The 23,345-nt window shown below is 38.3% G+C and overlaps 1 protein-coding gene across 2 annotated transcripts in view; it reads right to left on the bottom strand.

The window, feature by feature from the left end:
• Positions 1-18,253, bottom strand: part of plecb (plectin b) — a 73,446-nt gene extending 55,193 nt beyond the window's left edge. Inside the window, exon 1 of one of the 2 annotated variants that reach the window (XM_051131927.1) lies at positions 13,006-18,253. In XM_051131927.1, the coding sequence (XP_050987884.1) occupies positions 13,006-17,926 (4,921 nt within the window). In that variant the 5' untranslated portion in view covers positions 17,927-18,253. The remainder of the gene's footprint in view (positions 1-13,005) is intronic. The other variant, XM_051131925.1, reaches the window with a different exon arrangement.
• Between the last annotated feature and the right edge of the window lie 5,092 nt (positions 18,254-23,345).

Genomic DNA, 23,345 nt, shown 5'->3' with positions numbered 1-23,345 from the left:
CGCTGGAGCAATGGCTGCCCGCTGCTCCGGGTGTGTGTTCACAGTGTGTGTGTGCGTTTACTTCTCACTGCTGTGTGTGTGCACTCGTGATGGGTAAATGCAGAGGACCACTTTCACTTTTTTTAATACCTTACCAAATTGCATGTGAATGGTGTATAGTAATTTTAGAAATAAGTTAGTTTGCATTTTATTTGCATTTAAATTCTGCAGTCTGTGCTTAGGATAAATTGTGCAGTAAGAATAGAATAATATTCTGAACATGACTTTCCCCTTCAATAAAGTTGCCAAAAATAAAAATAAATAAAATTATTCAAAATTTGAGTTATTTTTATTTTTTAGCTATTAATTAGGTCATGAAAACGTAGGGTAATTATGCAAGAATTAAAATAACATAGTTTTAGATCATGCTAACTCCCTGTTGGTATATAAGTGCATGTTATTCAGCATGTACTGCAGTAGAGCCATGTGAAGTGAAAGCACATATCACAGTATCATATTGCATAACAAACTGGCAAGTGATTTAAGTGATTTATAATTTCACTTGCAGGACTGAGACGAATAAACTAGACAGACATTACGTAAGAGTCAGTGATGTGAATAAAACTCAATAACAGTGGCGGGATTAAGCGAAAATCCACCAGTGTGGAGCGGGAGTGAACGAGAGAGGCGTGTTTGTGCCACGCCGTATCAAACTCACCAACACAACACATCTGACTGTACAGCGACTCCAGTCTTTCTTTGTAACTGCATCGGTAAATATTTCCATCACTGAAACTGCTGTAGTGCGAAATATCCTGAGACATGGCCGGCGTCTCCTGCAGTCATTCTTAAAGACGGCTAACGATTTCCCACGCTTCCCATGACCTTCAGTCACAGGCAGTAATGAAACTATATGGCCTCCATTATCCAATGGCAAAGCCGCCCTGGGTCATTTAACTGTCGCTGAACAATAGACATTTAAATAAACTTAAAAGACTAACAAAAATGTCATGCAACTTTGTAAAATTCACATTTTTCAGTTTAAGAAATTGTCCAAGAGGCCTTGTAAGGAACATACTTTAATAGTTTATTAATAGTTTGAATTAGTTTTCTGTTTTCATTCTAATTTTCAGTGAAGTTTTAATAAATGTGTGTGTGTATATATATATATATATAATTTATTATTATTAGTTATTTTAATACATCAAGTCAAAATGAATGAAAAAATGTTTCCTTGACAGTTTGTTGGAATAAAGTAATTATTTTATTTATTTATTTATTTATTTTATAACTTGAACTACTAAATAATTTGTTATCAAGCAGATTTGGGCTGAATAACGACACAAATTTCTTCTATACAAATATGATTATAACACATATTTTACTGTACAAAGTTTATTATTATAATTATCTGAACAGAAATGTCATGCAACTTCGTAAAATTCAAAATGTTCATATTTAAGAAATTGTATAAAAAGCCTTGTAAGAAACATACTTCTATAGTTTATGAATAGATTGAAATTATTATTATTATTATTATTTTTTTACATTCTAATTTTCAGTAAAGTTTTAGTAATTGTGTTGTGTCTTTTATTTTTATACACACACACACGTTTATATAGTTTTTATTAACCAATAGTTGTTTTTTTCATTTGTTAATAAAGTATTTGTTTTATTTATTTGAACTAACTCAAATTTTGAGCAGCTTAAGGCTGAATAATGACGCTACTGTCTTCTATATAAATAAACTATGAAACTTATTTTACTGTGCAAAGTTTATTATTATAATTATCTGATTCATAGTCACTAATGACTTTGTAATAGACCAGATAAACAACCTAATTAACACCGAGGCCACTAAACTTTCCATAATTCTGCCATGGTATAAAAAAAATAGGTAATTGTGAATTTTTGATCTCACAATTTAGATTTTTCCTTACAATTCTCAGTTTATATCTCATAATTTCTGACTGGTTTTAGAAATGCAAGGTATAAACTCACAATTCCAAAACAAACTCAGAATCGGAAGAAAAAAATCACAAAAGTGTGATTTTACATCTTGAATTTCTACAGTAAGTTTATATCTTGAAATTCTAACTTTTTTTTTCTGAGTTTACATCTCAGAATTGTGCGTCTGCAGTGCCTTTTTTATTCGGTGGCAGAAACAGGCCTCCACTGGAAATGCATGTGGAGAAGCATTATTAAAAGAAACCTCATTTACGAGAAAGGGACTAAGAATAACAGCCAAACTCAAGCAGAAGCATCCCTATGCTCCATAAAAGACCATAAATCAAGTCCAAAGAACAGCGGCTGCCACTTTATGGCTCCTGAAGGCCAGTCGCTGCACACGTTCTCTTCATGCCCTGCTGCTCCCTAAAGAAAACACACTCATTCTCAAACATCCTACAGTAATCTAGAGTAAGACGGCACACCGGTCTCACGTTCAGCCCTCCAGCATGCTGTATGTGCTGTTTACATCAGCCGTCTGGAACTTTCCATTATGGCATTTTCATGAGTGAAGATACTGTATACGTTTCTGATGGGAGCTCTCCTATCCACCTTATTTTTCAAAGCGTAAGTAAGCCGTTTTCTGTAAATGTGTGAGGCTTCCAGTTCATTAGCTGCTATAGGGAAATAGCGAGAAGAATAACAATGTGCATAATCACTGTGTTGTCTCATATTAAGATATTACCTTAAAATAATATGGTTAGACACATCCCATTTGCAATATCAAGCAGCAAAGGTGTTTTGAACAGCTAAAAATAGCTGGAAGCAGATGAGAACCGAAGCCTCGCACATTATATTTACAAAAGGCCGCGTCCGGGCTTACGGGTTTCTGATGTTCTTCAGCTCAGAAGCACGTTTTATTCAATGTACACACGGAGAAACTGAGCCTCCGGACTTCTATTTGTTATTCAAAGTTATGATGTTATTTGCAATTCAAAGTTGAGAATTACAGTGATACTACAGCCTGCGGCGTGTTCAAATGAATATGATCAGCTCTATCAGAACAATACAGTATTTATACACACTCACAGTACCAACACTTATTTTCCTACACTTTCACTTTATCAGCTTACCATGTGCTCATACACTGTCAGTTAATTATTATCGGATGCAAAGACTACAGATACAAGAATTTAATACTGTAGTCAGGCTCAGCACAGACAGACAAATGTAATAAAAAACAGCATTGATAAGCTAATGGTGTAATAAATGAGGATTGTAGCCTACGGAAATTTTATTAATATCCTTTTAGTAGTAAGCTGAGTGAGTTAAATAAATAATATAAGTAAAATTGCTTTTATTAAATATTAAAAAGAATATTTCTTATGCATCACTTTGCGCAATCATTTATTTTTTATTGCCAACTGCATTATTATAGCACCTTATTAGAGTAATGCTATATTATATTATTAGAATGAATGAATGAATGCATAAATAAATGCATAAATATATAAATAAATAAATATTTTGTATTGACACCTGCATAATTACTGCATCTTATTGGGTTTATTTGGGTAAGTACATAAGTAAGTAAATAAATAAATAAATGTTTTGTCACATCTGCATAATTACTGCATCTTAATAATAAACAAACAAATAAATAAATAAATATTTTTGTAAATATTTTGTAATAACACCTGCATAATTACTGGATCTAATTAGTTTTTTTTTTTTGGGTAAGTAAGTAAGTAGGTAAGCCAGCATAATTAGGCATTTAAAAAATAAATAAATTAATCAATAAATATATACATATTTTGTAATGACACCTACATAATTATTGCATATAAATAAATAAATTAATTAATTAATTAATTAATAAATGTGCAGTAGTAATGCAAGAGTCAATACAAAATAAAAATAAAGATTTCATACAAAACTTGTATGAAATTTTTTAAAAAAATCATTCATTCATTTATTTTATCATTTTATTTATTATGGACTTTTTGTCCTTCATATGGCAGGTCTGGTAAACAGCATAATAAAAATGTATACAAAAGGGGTTAAGTTGACGTAAGTGTACCTTAGACTAAAGGGTGGAAAGAGGTCAGATCCTCTCATAAATGTACACACACCTTTCCCAAGAATGAAGCAGAGTCATATAACACCGCCATTCTCCCCTTACAAAACTCACAATCCACAGGAGGAAGAGACTGAACTACTATCCTCAGACCTATTTATTCCAAAGCAATAAAGTAATCATCTGTAATAAGATCTGCGCTATCCCGTATATGAGGTTTATGATCCAACAAACAATGACAAAGGAGGATGAAAGGAACTGTGATCCAGAGCGGAGTGTCAGTGACACGCGCCGTCTGCCAACCGCTAGCAGAGGTCACCGGCGTCACAACAACACCACGGATCCTTCTGGAAAACAGCTCCTTACGTCTGTACAGACCCTTTCTCATCTGAAAGCCAATGTCCTGCTAAGAAACCCCTGTCTGAAAGAAGTCTCCAACTCCTTGACTACATAAGAGTTATTCCAGTTTTTCACAATGCAATTTCAAGTCAGATGAGAACTTTAGACTGGTTTCCTTATATACTTGTCTAAATGTAAGCTACCGTACCAGTGCATCTTCAAAACACGCCTCACTTTGAGAGTAAGAGGTGAGTACGAAGGTGTAAGAGAAAGTATGCATGCATGGAATCTCTGTGAATACTTGACAAGTCATCTTTCTTCAAGGGACATTAACATTTGAGAGGCCACAGACCCCTGTAATGAGCAGCTTTCACATGCAGGACATCATGAGTTTCAAGACCTGCGTGAGAGTCAGTCTACTATCTATACAATCTATTACTACTTTCTTTTGAGTTTAAAATATAACATTTTAGGATAACATGTAGCGCATAACTGTGATTTTTAGCAGATGCAAAGGAAATGAGGTAAATATTCAAATAATAAATAAGAATAGAACCTGTATCGTTACCAAAATCGATAACCTATGTATCATTACCACAACAGTTGTTCATTTAATGAAAACATTCTATACATAATAATACAGAATCTATACATAATGGTGTTTGTCAGTTTATAAATATGTCAGGTTTCAATGTTAATGCAATGTTAATTTCAAATGTTAATTAAAAAATATGCAGTATTTCAGAGTAACTGTGCATGGCTATTACAAATTTATTTTTAAAAATGTTAAAATGTATTTGCTTTCCTAAAGGTAACGAGATTTTTAAAGACTTTTGGAAAATATGTTAATGTGCTTTTGAATTAATGCTTTTGAAACACTTCAGACCTTGATTTTAATGCCTAAACATGTTTCAGTTATTTATATATATATATATATATAGTTAAATTGTCAGTAAATATTTTTAATTAATGCTTAAACACTTCAGATTTTAATGACTAAAAAGGTTTATATAAGGTTTATAAAAATAAATGTATTATTTGAGGTAATAATACATTTTTTAATTCTGTAAATAATTAATGTATTCACTTTTCTAATAGTATTGTTATTTTCATAATACTGTGGTAATGAGATTTTTGGAAAGTAATGTTCAAAAATTTGTTCAAATGTGTCAGTAAATGTTTTCAAATTGCTCATAAAGACTTGTTGTTAATGCCTAAAACATACTTTGAATGTCTGAAATGTTTAAAAAACAAGATTTTGTTAGAATCACCCCTAAATAAAAGTATGCCTGCCCATTTGATAAGCTGCATGCAACTTAAAAGCAAAATGAATCCCATAACCATTCCCCACTTTCTCATCTGACACCCTCTATTACTGGAATTAAAGGGTTAATCTTTGTGCCCACAGTATCTTGGCAGGAGATGCTACAAGACGAAACAAGCTGAGAGCATTTGAACAAGCAAGACCTTCCAACTTACTACCGTTATGAAACCTATTACCTTCACCTCTGTGTTTTCTCAAACACCAGACTGCAGTCAGAGTGACAACGTGCCCCAGAATCACCAGGGTGGGGAGAGCAGACTGTGAGGGGCTCAGCGGCATTAGGGCTGTATGAGTCAGGCAGCGGGAACAGGTGGGAGCGGATGGGGCGACATGGGGTGTGTTCCCCAGTTAGGGGTGAGACCAGACATTTAAAAAAAGACGCCAGTGCAGCCTATCTCAGACTCAGCCAAACGTGGAGTCAGAAGTGATCTAGTAACTTTCTCCTGATTCTGAAGGGAGTTTCCTCCACTACTTTTCATGTCTACATTCCTTCCATCCGTTCTCACAGCACTTCCCATGTCCTCTAACATGCCGAAAACACACCTGCAGCAGTCGAAACATCACTGTGCATTTATTCGCTCGCTTCTTTCCCCACTTTAATTGATTTGTACTCGCAAAGTGTGAACATGTTTGAAAACAGTTTCAATAAATAAGATGTCAAATGCATGTTTGAACATTTAAGACGACTCCAGGCTTTGCAAAACCTGTTGAGTTTAAAATAGAAGCCACACCTAGTCTCTCAGGACAAACTAGTTACGTACTTCATCAATCCAAAGATAATGATACACCCAAAAGAAACACTGAACATAAGTAATCATTAGCGCTTTAAAACAAGCCCTAATCTTCATATTACAGACAATTTATAACTATTTTTTAAAAATACATCCCTAATTCAGATTCAGTGGAAGTCAATATGTAATTAAAAACTGTCTCTATTTACTTCTATTAACACATAATTCTACTTTTCTGAATGATTCACCTGCGCTGATCTATATTTAGGACAGAGTATTAATAGAGTATTACTAGACTGTCTGTACAATATCTGCTAACAAATTATTTCGATGGTTCTCAACAGACGTTGTACTGACTATAAGTAACTTTGCACGTACATCAACTTAATCTACCAACCCTAACCCTAACCAAACAGACTAATGTCTATCTTTCATTTAATTTACTCCACCTCTGAAATGACTGTCCGTTTTATTGACCTCACCTTTTATTCATTTTTCAACCTTTCGGCTTCATTCTGGTATGTAACGCTCATTTCATTTGTAATTGACACTGGTTTATTGCCAGCATCTGTTATATTCGGTGTTGTTATTGTTTGCTAACTAAAACTAACAAAAACACTTTTAATTAACTGACAGAAAGCTGAAATAAAATCAATTTTAAATACAAATATCAGATGAAAAACTTGAAACACTTAAATGAAAATAAAAAAGTCCTAAAACCGAAATAAAAATAAAAGGAAAATAAACATATTATATTATATTATATTATATTATATAAAATATATATATAATAATATTATTATTATTATACTATGTAAATATCTAATAAAATATTAAACTAATTAAAATGGCAAATAAAATAACTAAAACTTAAATAAACTGAAAAATATGTGAACATATATAAAATAAAAAACAAATTAAAAATATATTTTAAATACTTCTAATAGCATATAAATGTTACTAAAATATCAATTGTTTTATGCTATTGATTGCCACAGACAATAATTCTGACTCTGACAATGCAAAATCTATACATTTAGTTTTGTTTTTACAAACAAGTCATCACAGATGCTTTCCACAAAGCGAAACATATAGATTCAATAATCTTTTAAGAGGAATTCTTAATTTCTTCAGTAGATCTGGACATACAGTAAGAATCACCGTTGGGTTTTGAAACCAAAGCAACTTCGGAGTTACGGTACTTTTCCTGGTGCTCTCTATTATTACAGCGTGAGAGAAGCCTGCTTCAAGCCCGAAACAGGTGGAAGCGTTTTTACAGCTCTCAAAAATAGCGCAGATACGAGACACCTCACATTCCCATGTACACACAAAGAATTTCCTTCTGAAATCCAACTCTCAGCCTGTTTTTCTACCCGCCCACCACGCTTTGCCATCTTAAAACCGACGGTCAGACCTGGCGAACGTAACTCCTCCAGGTAGAGCTGGAGGACGAGGGCGCTCACACCTCATCCACTGCGGGACGGCAAATAAATAACTAACAAAAGATCCCAAAATAAAACCAAAACGCAGATAACTGAACGGGTTTAATTATGGAATAGAATATAGAACTTAGCGTCTGAAAGAAAAGCATTTTGTATGTCAACACTGAGAGTTTCCCCTCCCACCTCAACCAACAACATTTCACACACAAACAAACATATAGTAAAACACACACTGTCAAACTCTTGACTATCTGACCTACCAGGTATGATCTTCATGAAGTTTGAGGAACAGCAAAGGCGGACAAGCAGAGCAAGAAAGTGCCAATAAAGAAAGAAAAAGAGTCTGGGTTTGTTTGGTGGCCACTGTCCCCTTCTTATTTTTGACGGCCCATGCCTGCTGTTTGGATATGTCAGCGCTGCTCCCCGGTGGCTTTGCAATTAGGTGGGCGGAGGGTGAGGGTCGGGACGGGGGCTGAGCGGGGAGGTGTGAGTGAGGAAGGGTAAAACAGCTTGCTGTGGATATAAATATCAGCCCGGGCAAGTTGCTCACACTGGCACAGATAGAAACTGATGAAACCAGCGGTGACCTCTTTGAACAGAGATCAGTTTGTTCTTGGATGATGATTGAGTTATTCTATGATATTGCATCACAGTCTCTTAACTTTACCATCCCACACCGTTTGCCTTCCTTACTGCTGTCACACACTAAGATGCCAGTTTAACTAACGTTTGTGAGAAATATTGGCATGAAATGGTGAAATACGATGAACTAATGTGAAAAAGAAGTGCACATAATTGTATTGAGAGTGCACTTTAAATGTATATTTTTAAAAACTGTACTTGCAGATAATATAATATTAATGAAATAAAAGGCCACTTAATAAAAGACAACTTTCATGACTGTTTCTAAACACACTTAAATGCACTTTTAAAAAGTGCACTTTGTAATGTCAAATTAAAAATGTTACTTTAAAGTACATTTTAAATCATTATGTTATAATAATCTTTCGTTGTGCTTTAAACAAGTACACGTATTTTGATGTGTTGACTAACATACTAAAGAACATGTAAAACCCGTGATTATAATTTCAACTTCAGTGTGTTATTTAAAGTTCAAATTTATCATTACAAGTTTCAATAGAAATTACATTAAAGTATATTTTAGTTGATCATAAATGCTTATCAGTACATTCAGCAGTAACACTTTTACCATATTTCAAAGACAATAGATGTAATTATGAAATTACATATAAAGATATACTTTAGTCCTACTTAAGTGGGCCAAAAACACTCTAATCTACAATATATATTATTTTACTTAAAAATAACACTAAAAACAAAACATTACATTCATTTCACACTTAAGATTATTCTTTTAAAGCATATTATTTCCATAATAAATACTCTTTTTAAAAGTATGCTAAAGCGTTCTCCTTTTTTCACTTGGAAATGCACATGAGTGGCAGGGTTCATGTTTTTTCATTTATATATGGAATGGGATTCCTGGCATGGCTGGAAATCTCTTGTGCCATATCATGAGTCCATAGTGGCCACCCATGAAGCCGGATATATGCTATATATAGTAGAGTTTTACACAGCAATCCATTGAAATTAGCATATGGCATTGTGAATTACGGTGTTGACAGGGTGTCAATTTCATTTTCCCCACATGTTTACAGTGCTTATGACTGTGATTAAATGAAGCATTTGTAGGCGTTTAATTTGCAGGACTTGGCATGTGAACTATTTGAAAAATGAGATGAGCACTGACTGATCAAAACTAGTAATCAGGGCCAGTCGGATCCCACTAGTCTAAATATGAGTGGGTCAGCTTTCCTATAATGTACAGTGAAATGAATCTTGATTTAGCATGCAAATCACAGACTAATGAAAGATGCAAGATGTAGACCTAATTCTTTTTTGTCCAATCATATGACATCAAATACTACTCGGTTTATTATGGTATGGCCTCTTATTGACAGCTAATAAATCTAATTTATTCCATCTAATTTTGCTTTTCCAAGATGCTTCATCCACACCTGTAGGTGTCAGTATTATGAAGTCAGAGACCCCTGTTGTGCACTGAAAAAAAGTGGTGTAGGATTTACTTTGGAAATATTTGAACTCAGAAACTGCTAGTAAATTTCATAAATAATTACAAAGAAATGGCAAGCAACACATTGAATTAAACATGAAATTTAAGCAGAAAGACTGAAATAGTTTTTTCTTGTAAAATGTACTCAGTAATCTTTGTTTTACCTCCAACTTCAAACAATCTTTTTTTTTTTTTTTTGTGAGTCATTTTATGAGTCAAACAATCATTTGTATGAGCCAGTGAACCAACAAAACAAACTCACACAGTAAGAGAAAATCAGTTCCCCGTTCTTGTGTGTCATTATACTTTCACCTGGGGGGGTTTTTGAGTCATGTTGACAGAAAAGACTCAAAACAACTGTTATTTCAGAGGAATGTGTCATAAATCTTTTACGTGTTTCTGTCAGCAGATGCACAGACGGTTTACTGAGGCATGACTAGGTCTGAGACCATTATATTTTTAGCGAAAATGCAGCTATTTATCATATCTCTTGCTTAGTTTTCCTAATTCAGAGGGTTGGCATATTAATGGGTGTATTATGTCAGTCTGAGCCAGTGCATAATCTCATGGTTTAGATAAGATAATATAAAGCACCAATAAAGATAGAGCAACCCGTTTTATGCATGCATGCATGTCAACATTAGCCAAAAGCCACAAGGCCATAATCCTACCAGGTGTCAGAGTAATCCATCCATTGACATCTCAAAAATATTAAACAAGAAATAAGATGTAGGGGTGAGCAGGCTAGTTGTCAAATGTTGAAACTATGCATGGTATACAGTAACTATGATATTTGAGTAACTATAGCTATAACTTAACTATAATTTTGAGGCAAAAGTCAAATTGCACAACTGGTTGTATTAACTCAGTTAATGTTATTTCTACTAATACACTTTTTAAATTAAGAGTAACATTTTACATTCTGACACATTATGAATTAACAATGAATAATATATTTATAAATGTTACCAAGATGAATAAAAATGTGTGTATACTTTCGCAGCGATAATGTGTGTTGTACGTTAACAAGGATGCAACAAATGTTGTGCGCATATATATAAAAATTCCAATATCATATATTTTTTTAAATGCTATCATGTAACAAGTGAACAATAAAATTTGTAACTTTTAAGATACCTAAACAGAAACTAAAAAATAACCCGACTCTGAGAAAATTTCACTGGAGTAAAAACTACAACAACTCCAATTCATCTTTACTAAGAATATGGACCCGTCTCTACAAAAGTTCTCTCTTCACAAGAGGTGAAGGGCCAGTTATAAAAGTCACAGTACCAGACGCTGATAGAATGTGTCTGATAAGACTTCTTAAAGGTCAGATTCATCTGGCTCCTCTCAATTGACTGCATGACTCATGAGCTGCACCACAATCATGTGGCACTGAGAACATCAGAGAGCCTGTCACAACATCACAAACATGCAGGAATTCATGGTGGAGGCGGACAGAAATACACACTTGCACATCACATTGCTGCTTGAACAGACAACAGTGCAAATGGAGCTCATACATGTCCTTCGTATTATTCAGAGATTACTAATGAACAAAGTATTGCTTTTAGGCCATTAAAGAAGAACAAAAAGGTAATAGGTACAAAAAAAATAATCATTTCCTTTCTAGCTGCAGGCAAAATTTTCATTTAACAACGCATGACTGAGCTTCTATTGAAAAGATCTACAAAAGGTGATACAGAGGTTCTTTTCTATAGACAGATCTGTAGAGATACAGTAGGGGGCAGCAGAAAATTACAGAGATGTAACCTCAAGCACATCTGACTTGAGTTAGTTAGTCTGAGCATGATATTGTACAAATTCTTTTTCCTCTTCAAATCCAGTTACATTTGGTTGGAATACTAAGGGAACTGTGGCTTCTCAAAAAAACAGCCATGATGAAGTGACTAACAAGAACCTTCAAACAAAAGGCTAATTGTTTTTGGATCGTTCCTCTGCGATACACCTACCTAACACACCCACCATTAGAGTGTGCAACCTATTTAACTACTTGCTGTCGTTTCTTAATGCATATACACGATTCATTAGCTCCAGTATCTATAAAGAAACACTTATCAATAGTTTCTTTAAATGTCTTAAGCGTAAACTGAAATGCACAGCTATATAAACAAGAAAAAGCAACTGCAACACACATTCCAGAGATCTCTGTTGAAGAGGAGGAAGACAGTGGTGGAATTTGGGATGGACAGCTGTATCTGTGGAATGTCCCATTACATAACACACAAAGTGACAAAGCAGAAGTCTCCAGCTAATAGTTGACCACTGGAAACAAACCAAACCAAGGGGTAACAAACCACAGGAAATAACCAAACACACGTGCTTCCTGCAGAAGTGGCACATGGGGTCCTCTAAGCACAGCACTGATTTTCAGAGGAGCTCTTTTTCTATTCAGAGAACAGGGAAACTATAGCGGTGGTTTGTGTTTGGCAGCAGCGAGTGGAGAACTGACTCCAAACATTATTGTATTGTCAGAAACACAGTGCTGCTTAACTGCTCATTACCAGCAGTCTGGTATTCCCCTTGAAGCATGAAACCTTGCAACAAAATCACAAGCTAGTCTCAAAATGCCACACAGCAAAAGGGTGGTTGCGAAACATTGCACGCATAATTTGATGTTTTGGGTGTGGATGTGGTGTGAATCACTGTGAGAGGTTAATTTCTGGAAATAACTGGAAACATATAAACCCAGATTTGTGCTTGTGGAAAGCAGCAGCGTCAGAGAGGACACGCTGAAAAATATAACTAATAAAAAATGCACAATGTTGCATAGACAAAACATGTTTTGAAAAACAAGCTAATGTCATTTTAAACTCTGCACAGTCTGCACAACTTCTATACCTGCGTATTAACACTTAATTCACTCAGCATGCATATAAAGTTACACCCCTCTCAAGTAAAGCACGCTCAACCTTCTAATAACAGCACAGCTATTCCGACACTACACCAGTCACCTTGAACCTCCCACAGAGCAAATACGGATGGAAACCGGAGCAGTGCAACCAACATCAAAGCATATTAGTGGTAGAACTGAAATGAACTCATACCTTCTATGAAGTTGGGGAAGGTTTTGTCCTCTGGCTCTTGTAGGGAATGATCCCAGCAAGTCTCTTCAGCGGGACTCGGCAGGAGGCCACGCTCTATGGCCAGTTCTTCCAAGACATCATAGTCCAAATCATCTCCTGCAATCTCTGTCACTGGAGGTGTAACAGGTTGGCCCGCAACAGGACTGGCAATCTGTTGCACTTCAATCACTTCCTCTACCACAACGATCTTCTTCCGCATGGCGTCGTCTATGGACTGTGTTTCCTCGTCACAGGTATTCTCGTCGGCAGGAAGAGGTCCAGTGATGACAGGGGCCTTGCTATCTGAGAGCCTGTTCTGCTTCTCTGCGCTCTGCTGTGTGTCAGGAGCAGGCGTGTGTTGTGCAACACTGGGAGGTTCCCCCTGCTTGGGGAGGGGGGTGAGCTGAGCCGAGGCTGCTGCTGCTGCTGACGCTGAGGCTGCCGGTGCTTCCCACTGTCTCTGCGAGGAGGATGTTTTTCCTTTCAGAACCTCCCGTTTTTCAGCCGAAGGCTGAGCAGGCTCCACCTCCCCTTTGTGAGCTGGGGCCTCATTCTGTACAGCTGTTGGCTGCATGCTCTCCACAGCGTGCATTCCTTCAGGGGATGTCTTTGCAGAATCATTTGTTGTAACTTGCTCGGGGCTCTCGACCTTAAGAGGGTCAACCTGACTGGCATTTTCGGTCTTTACCTCTATCACCTTTGTCTCAGCCGTAGGCGGTGGGACTTGTTTTACAGCTGACGTTTTGCTTGCAGATTTCTGCTTTTTCTTCTTTCCTTTTGAAGTCTTTGAGGCATTCTCTGTATCTCTGTCTTTTGCAGCTGTGACTGCAGGTTCCTCAGCCAGTTTTGCCGGTGATGGCTTTTGTTGAACGGAATCAGAATCTATATTAGATCCCAATTTCTTAGGTGTTTGAGCAACTACTTCTGAAGTCTTGCTGGAGTCTGTGGTGATCTTTACTTCAGTAGCTGTAGATGGGGTTTGAGATTCAGGGTTGAGTTCAGGCTTTTGACCTTTAACCTCTGCCTTGACCTCAGCAGCGGAAATGGCACAAGGAATCTCCAACGTTTCATGAACTTTAATGTTGTCATCTTTAGATGCTTCTTGGGGGTCCTTTGTTTTTTGGGAATCAAGTGGTGTTGCTGATTCTAGCGATTTGACAGGCACCTGGGTGCCAATAGAGGTAGATGAATTTGTCTCATCGGCAGGAACAACAGGCACATCATGTGGTGCAATGGAGGTTTCATTTGTGACGCCTGCTTTTTTGTCCTTGATTGGCTGTTCTTGCACATTTTTGGTCAGCACGGTTTTCTCTGTTTTCTCCACTTTTGGTTTTGATGAAGAAGGATCCTTATGCATTTTGCTATCACTTGTGGATGTGGTTTCTATAGAGACATGAGTACACACCTCTTCCGTGGGGTTTTCTTTGACTGATTCACTAGAGACAGAAACTACAGAGGATTGCACTGCTGGTGTCCCCATGCTTGGTATATCCTGCACATTTTTGGTCTTTGTGGTTTTCTGCACTTTCTCCACTTTTGGTTTTGATAGAATAGGATGAGGAGCATCATTATCCTCTTTGCCATCATCTTTGGATGTAGTTTCTTGTGAAACACTGACACACACTTCTTCTTTGGGCTTTTCTTTGACTGCTTCAGTAGAGACAGAGGATTTCACTGCAGTTGTTTCTACTGCTGATGAAACAGCTGGTACATCCTGCACAGTTTTAGTTTTCTGTGTTTTGTCTGCCTTCGGTTTTGATGGAGTAAGATGAGGAGCAGCCTTAGTGGTTTTGCTCTCATCAGTTCCTGTGAATGTAGTTTCCTGGGAGACTTTAATAAACACCTCTTCCTTGGGCTTTTCTTTGACCGCTTCAGTCGAGACAGAAATTACAGAGGATTCCACTGCTGCTGCCTCCACCACTGACAAAACATTTGGTATTTCCTGCACAGTTTTGGTCTTTGTGGTTTTCTGAATTTTCTCCACTTTTGGTTGCGATGGAGTAGGACGAGGAGCATCCCTATCCACTTTGCTATCACCTTTGGATGTGGTTTCTTGAGAGACACTGACACACACTTCTTCTTTGGGCTTTTCTTTGACTGCTTCAGTAGAGATAGAGCATTTCACTGCAGTTGTTTCTACTGCTGATGAAACAGCTGGCACTTCCTGCACAGTTTTAGTTTTCTCAACATTCGGTTTTGATAGAGTAGGATGAGGAGCATCCTTAGTCGTTTTGCTCTCGTCAGTTCCTGTGAATGTAGTTTCCTGGGAGACTTTCATAAACACCTCCTCCTTGGGCTTTTTATTGGCCGCTTCAGCCGAGACAGAAAATACAGAGGATTCCACTGTTGTTGATGTAATGTTTGGTATATCCTGCACCGTTTTGGTCTTTGTGGTTTTCTGCACTTTCTCCACTTTTGGTTGTGCTGGCGCAGGATGAGGTGCATCCTTATCCTCTTTGCTATCACCTTTGGGTGTGATTTCTTGAGAGGCACTGACACACAGTTCCTCCTTGGACTTTTCTTTGACTGCTTCAGTAGAGACAGAGGATTTCACTGCAGTTGTCTCCACTGCTGATATAACAGCTGGCAGATCCTGCACATTCTTTGTAACCTGAGTTTTCTGTATTTTCTCCGCCTTTGGTTTTGTTGGAGTAGGATGAGGAGCATCCTTAGCAATTTTGGTATCGTCAGTTCCTATGAATGTAGTTTCCTGGGAGATTTTCATAAACACCTCTTCCTTGGGCTTTTCTTTGACCGCTTCAGCTGATAGAGAAAATACAGTGGATTCCACTGCTGTTGATGAAACAGTTGGTATAGCCTGAACCGTTTTGGTCTTCGTGGTTTTCTGTGTTTTCTCTACTTTTGCTTTTGATCCAGTAAGATGAGAAGCATCCTTATCCATTTTGCTATCACCTGTGGGTGTGGTTTGAGAGATGCACACTTCTTCCTTGGGCTTGTCTTTGACTTGAGCTGTCTCAACTGCTGATGAAACAATTGGCACATCTTGTACATTTTTGGTCACAGTGGCTTGCTGCGATTTCTCCACCCTTGGTTTTGACAGAGTAGGACGAGCAGCATCCTTATCTGTTTTGCTGTCTCTTTTGGATGTGGTTTCCTGGGAGACAATAACAGACACTTCTTCCTTTGGCTTTTCTTCAGCAATGACAGGAAATATAGCAGACTGCACTGCTGCTGCTCCCACTGTTGATGAAACAATTGATATATCCTGCACATTCTTGGTCTTTGTGGTTTTCTGTGTTTTCTCCGCTTTTGGTTTTGATGGAGCAGGATGAGAAGTATCATCTGTCTGGCTATCCTTATCTGTTTTGGGTGCAGTTTGAGAGACCTTGATACACACTTCTTCCTTGGGCTTTTCCTTGACTGCTTCAGTAGAGGTTTCAGCTGCAGCTGTCTTAACTGCTGATGAAACAGATGCCACATTCTGTGCATTTGTTGCCACCAAGGTTAGCTGTGTTTTCTCCACCTTTGGTTCTGATGGAGTAGGATGAGGAGCATCTTTAGCCGTGTTGCTCTTATCTGCTACTGTGGATGTGGTTTTCGTAGAGACCTTACTAAACACCTCTGCCTTGGGCTTTTCTTTTGCTGCTTCAGTAGGAACAGATGACACAGAGGATTTGCCTGATGTTGCCTCTACTGTCGCTAAAACATCCTGCACATTTTTCACCATGGTAGTTTTCTGTGTTTTCTCCTCCTTTGGTTTTGAAGGAGTAGGTCGAGGAGCATCTTTAGCTATTTTGCTATCACCTATAACAGTGGAAGTAGTTTGCTGGAAGACCTTGACAAATTCTTCTTCTTTTGGCTTTTCTTTGACTGCTTCAGTATGGACCGAAAATACAGAGGATTCCACTGCAATTGTTCCCTCTGCTGATGAAACCGCTGGCACATCCTGCACATTTTTTGTCACAAGGGTTTTCTGTGTTTTCTCAACCTTTGGTTTTGAGGGAGTAGGATGACGAGCATCCTTAGCCGTTTTGCTTTGACCAGCAGCTGTTTCATGTGAGACCTTGATAGACACTTCTTGTTTGGGCTTTTCTTTGACTGCTTCAGAATGGACAGCAAACAAAGAGGATTCCGCCGCTGTTGCGCCCACTTTTGATGTAATGGTTGGCACATCTGGGCTCACATGAACCTTTTTTGTTTTCTGAATGAATGCCGTCTTGGTGCATTCCTTGAGTTCCGCCATCTTTTCCTGCTCAACTGGCTTGGCATGGTGCATTTCAACAGGCGGAATATGGGAGGCCGAATGCATACCGACCTTCCTCCTAACACTTGGTTCCATCTCTCTTGTGTATTCGCGAGCATCAGAACGCATGGGCTGCTCTTTGGATTCCCATGATCCTTTGGGTCTGATCTGAGTGCCAGCCATGGGACGACCTCTAAATCTTGGTGTTCTCTCACTGGATTCAGTCATGTCAGCCTCATCCATGCTCGCCGTTTTGCGACGGTACTCCTGACGATCCAGAAAAGCCTCCTGCATTTCTGCATCCATCTTGCCGGGTTTGGGAACATAAGAAATTGGACCCTGAACGGCTTGGACCCGTTCCGCCCTGCGGGCGATGGCCAGAGTGGCAGCCGGCCGTCGTACTCTCTGCAGCGGAGTAGGAACGATCTCTGGAGGCAAATGCAGGTAATCGCGCAAGTAGACAATCCCTTCGTTAGTGAGGTACCAGTAGTAATGCCTCCATGCAAAGGTCTCTCTCACATATCCCCTGGACTTCAGTGAGCCCATGGCTCTTATCACCTGCAGGTTATCCACACCAGGAATCTCAGGGTGCTTGGTCTGAGGCCGCTTGTCTTTCTTGGCCACCATGACGCCATCCCGAAACAGATGCTCGTAGATGGCCTTCAGGTTGTCCAGAGGCATGACCATTCCAGCAACCATTGTGCTTCCTTATTGGTGCAGCGTCTGAATAAACAGGAACGGCTATGCCAAAGAAGAACAAATCACTGAATGACCTCACTCTCCAGAGTCCTGTGGCAGAGCCTGCTGCCACGTGCTATCAATTCAATCAAAAAAGACGCTAAAAATAAATACAACCTGCTATTCTCTGCTTGTCCGCTGTTGTTTAGCTAACTTCCCTCCTAATCAAAAGTGTTTCTTCTTTCTTCTCAAACTTTCTCAGAGGCAAAGGAAAAGCTTAGAAAAGGAAAACTGTTCTCTCCTTTACTCAGCCTTCCTTGGAAGTGAGCATAGTCCGGACTGGCAGAGCTGCAATGAGAGGGGGTGTGTGTAAAAGAGAGAAAGAGGGAGAGTACTATGATCTCGTCAGCCACTCCCACCTCAGTCAAGCAAGGAAGAAACTGTTAGAATCAAACTGCCTGGTCGACAGACTCTTAACAGTTGTGAATGGACTGAAGTGAACATTTGCAAAGATAATCACCAAAAGTACAGAGAGCAAAAATAGAACTCTAAAAATAGGAAAAAGAAGTGCCTGATCAGCACACCTATATCTCACTGAGGCATATGTACAGCTCTAAGAGTCTAAGAGGAGCCTCCCACAGCTGTGCACAGCACACGATACACACCTCCGGGTGTGTTAGACCGTCTCACAAGAAGAGAGAGTAGATTGGTCAATGAGAAGCTAGGTTAGAAAAAAAGGAGACACCTTTCACGTATGTCATCCAATAGGTAAAAGACACAGTTATTAACACCCACCTCAGGCAAGCAAGGTTTACACACTTCATATCATGTGACGGGACACTCCTTTTGCCCTACAGACACTTGAATTCCTCAAAACATTCCTTACAGCAAACCCTTTGGATATGAGATGAATAGATTGACTTAGAACATTTGAATACGCATAACTGACTTAACTGATGAATCAGTGCGGATACCACACAGGAAGAAAGCATGAGACTCCGGTGGGGGAAAAAGCACATTGTGTCCATTGGTAATGTTATTATAGACGCAAACACAAAACACATGTGACTGTTTAGCTTATTTTAAACTAACGAGCAGCTGGTTAATGTTTTGTATATTTCTATACAGTAAAATCCATCTCTAGCTATGGTGTTTAAAGACTGCACACACACACAGCATTACACTAAGCACGTTTTTACAAGCACTGCTGGCTGTACAGCGACATGATGCAACAGACTGAAAGAACTGTTGAAGAATTCATCTAGAGCTCTATGTATCTCCATCTCAATATAGCTGCTGAATTTGAGTTTCTCCTATGAGAGAGACTACTAAATAAAGAACGGCGCTTTACTGCTAACCTTTCGAAGGAACCAAGAACGTGGTGTATGTGATTTGAGAGCGAGAGTAAGGCTGGGATAGACACAGACAGATGCAGATACGCAGAGCAGAAAGTGAGAGGGGTAGAGTTGCACTGATTGTCTCTAATGCCTTCTGGAAAAACTGAATAGATACTTTTCAATGACCGCTGCAATTACTAGTTTTCTGAGTATATCTGGTAGGAATGAGCGGTAAGGATATGCCATACGCAGCACCTCAAACGGACAAATGTTTTTGTTTTAATCACCACGGAAACAGTCAGACAGTGTGTCAGTTCTGGGAAACTGAAATATCCTCTTTCACGTCACTCCAACGCCATGAAAATAACTTCTGGGCAGCTGCGCGGGACATCACAGCACTCCTAACCAGGAACAACCTACCTGTCATAATCAGAACCGATCAATTCCGGCAGTGGCAGTGCGCATGGCACCATACAGAAAATCATTTATTTGCAATCATTAAAGACATTGGAAATTAAGCAACTACTTTTCCAGTAGAATTTAATCCATGTTCATAAATGCAGCCTTGGTGAGCAGAAGACACTTGTTTAAAAACATTTTCAAAACATCTTACTGACCCCAAACGTTGGACCTTGTAGCATTTAAAATATGATTTTTAAAACGATCACTCTAGATCATTTAGTTAATGTATTATTGACCTAGAAAAGAGCAGACCTAGAAAGAGCAATCCCTCTCACTTATTTCTTGGATGTTTATCAAAAGCAACTAAGAGAGCCACTTTCGGTTTGTCAGGTTCTGACCAGGCTCAGCCAGAATAACTTTAATGGCTTTATAAACAACTAAGACCATAAAACAAAAGATATGCCGCATTTTATAACAGTATACATTTCAAGACTTGTTTCCAGGTGCGCAAAAAAAGTCCCAGTGTCTGTTTGAAAGGTTTCACTGTCTGAAGACTGTTTCAAATCCATCTTCAGGTAATCAGTGAGTTAGCAACCACACATAATCATAATAAACATAACTTCTACTGATTAAAAAAAAAAGAGATCTTCCAGAAGTGAAATTTCTTCATGATGAATAAGCGGTGGTGATTCACTGATCATTATTTGTTTCTCAATTATTCCTATGTGCGTCATTAGAGATACTTCCATTCACACTGTAATGGATTTCAGTGTAGAAAGCCTCTTAACATTAAATAAGAGATAAGCAACAAAGAGGTGGGAGAATGAATTTAAGGTCACGTAACATAATTTAGCTCTCCATTTGGATCCTTCCAGCTCTTTGTATGTGTGCCCAGTTTGCCCAGAATAGACATGATCTGGCTCTCTTCCCACTGTAAAGTGTTCACTGGCGCTCAGAAACACGTGCCTTCCTCCTTCAGCCTGCTGACAAAGGTCGACGTGCCCCAGAGGTCAGATTTGCATGTGTCCCTGGCAACAGATAGACAAACCAGCTGGAATATAACTAAAGACATTCTTCCTTTTTTTAACACGCTTGTATTAGATGTCATTTTAGAACTCACATGACTTTTTCCAGTCACTTAAAAAGATTCAAATAGTGACTTGAAATCTCAGTGTGATCAGATATGACTGGCAGATGCTTGAAACACATGAGTGCCACGTGAGTATTTGTCACTTCGGAGCTTTGTATGTAAATGGGAACAACGTGTGGTGGAGTTTGTGTTTGATTTACATTTGGCTGATCTTCTGAAGAATCTAAACGGAATACTTCTCAGATCTGTTGAATGAACAGGGCTGAATATCATTTGCAATTATGATGTAGAATGCAAATCTGAGTACACAGAACACACCCCTACTATCAACAGCCTCTCTAAACTGCACACTACACTATATAGCTTTCATATCTGATGACAATGAAAAGTCAACAAATAGTTTTTCTTTTTCCATTTACTCTCTGAAAAAGTAAAAACAGAGACTCAAAGGAAAAACTGATCACCCACTGATCAAATAAAACCATGCATATTACAATTAGGAAGCTGTACATTTTACCATTCAGACTTATAAAAGTTCTAGGCTGGCGCTGTAAAGGTTGAGGACGGGCTTCAGCTGTCCCAAATGAAGAAGTGTCAATAACATTACGGTCCCGTCAGAAGGCCATAGTGTCACCTCTAACCTCCAGCACCTGTTCACAACCGGAGGAAACCAAGTCTCACTCTGTTCTCAGCTGATCACAAACCTTATATGGATGGAATCAAGGAGTTCTGTTATACCTGGAGAGCTCAAAGAGGATCCTAATTTCAATAACTGCCAAAATTTTGTCAGGCAAAACTCTTCTCATCTGGTTCTGCAGCTTATTATCTGATCTTAAGTAAGTAAACATTGTTGCCAGCTTTTGGAAAAAGTGCCCCAAATGTGTTTGTGTTGAACCATCTCCAACAATCATTTCTTATCATGCTGTCCTTTAATTTCCTGTTGTACTTATACTCCCAATTGCGACACTCAAAACAAACCATCTCAGAGTCATTTGGCACTAAATGAGGCATACAGTAACAATGATAGTGGTTCATACTTTATTTAGCATTACTAAATAGACCATGCTCACCTGCTCGAAGCATCTCAATGTGAACAAGCATGGATACTCAACGCTCAAGGTTTACGCACTGAAATGTAAATTTCAATAAGATTAACCTCAAGCATGCATGGGATAATGCATGAAATTTCAACCATGATGGACAAGGGTCATCTAGGCATGAGCAGCAAACAGTAGAAGTTGGGCAAAGATAAGAAAGCAAAGAGAACCAGCATGTAAAAAAATGACAAGATCTCTATACATTTCTGACTTTGTTTCTTCTCTAAATAAAAAAATATTCAGATTGACACTGAAAAAATAAGCCAAAATGCTTTGTGTGCTCTATGATCCAGAGGATGTGATCTTACAGGACTGTGAGTAGGAATAAGAAACAGTAAATGTTTTTCTTGAATTTTTCCTGCCAGACCTGGTTCAAGCCAAATCGTTGTTTCCAAAATGGGGCTCATAAATGTTTGTGAAATGCTGGCAAATTTTGCGTTTGATTGGTTATAAGACTCAACGCTGCACAAAACAGCATGTAAAACCAATCTGATGCAGTGTGAGCGAATCTAAATGTAGTAAGTGTCTAAATTGACACTTTTCATTCATTTTCACATTTTATTTTATTCACAACAGCCATGATACATTGTTTAATTGTGCAGGGGCATTGTTTTGCATTTATGGGGCATTTTTGCCACAAGCACTTGTTAATTTCCAACCCTGAATCATAAGTAGTTGAGTGAATCTCACAAAACTAGCCAAAATTAAGCCACAAGCACGCTTTAATTGGATTTTGGCAGCAACAACCAACTACTGCTAAGAGCTAAAGCATGTAAAAGGTGTTAAAGTAGAACCAGCATTTTGTACCTGAACCATACAGGTTTGATTTCTGCTTAACAGTCGTTTTCCCCAAAAACAGAGGCACATTGTTTTAGGAAAGACTCATGAAACGTTAGAACAATGTTTGTGGGTATTTCTTTAAAAACTCTTTACGTTTAAGTGAGGCACACAGCTCTGACGTCTAAAGCAGCACAAGTTTCTTCTCTCACTGGCTACACGTGTCTATGGAAAAGTAGTAAAATTATGTAACATGGCAAAAATGACAAGTCTCCCTTGTGTTCTCCACAGCATGAGTCATGGATCACTCCAGCTTGTCCATTTCCTAAATGGAAAGAAACACAAAGTCTCCGTTTATCCCTCACCGAGCACAGTCACCCGTTTGGCCGACACCCAGAACCTCAGCAAACGTCCAGTATGTGAACGTGCAGTGGAAAACGTGCAGGACCTTTAGCTCACCGGTCTTCACGTAAAACAATGCTAATGCCACAAATTATTTATTCTGTGTTTTTATAGTCCACATTTTCAACAATCTAATCTAATCTTCTGATACATTTCTACTAATGAATGCCAGGTTTGGAGTTGGAACATGATAGCGTGGAAGTAAAACACAAAAATGCTTTGTGAGCAGTAAACAGCTCCAGAGGAAAAACTCCCAATTGAGGTTGTTGGGAATTTAAAACAGGCCTGATTTCCCAGCTGCCCCTCTGGGAGCGCAGTAGGAGAGAGCTGCATTC

Source organism: Labeo rohita, chromosome 16 (genome assembly GCF_022985175.1).
Source record: "Labeo rohita strain BAU-BD-2019 chromosome 16, IGBB_LRoh.1.0, whole genome shotgun sequence".
In the NCBI taxonomy this organism is placed as follows: Eukaryota; Metazoa; Chordata; class Actinopteri; order Cypriniformes; family Cyprinidae; genus Labeo; species Labeo rohita.
This window is presented reverse-complemented; position numbering and strand designations above follow the sequence as displayed.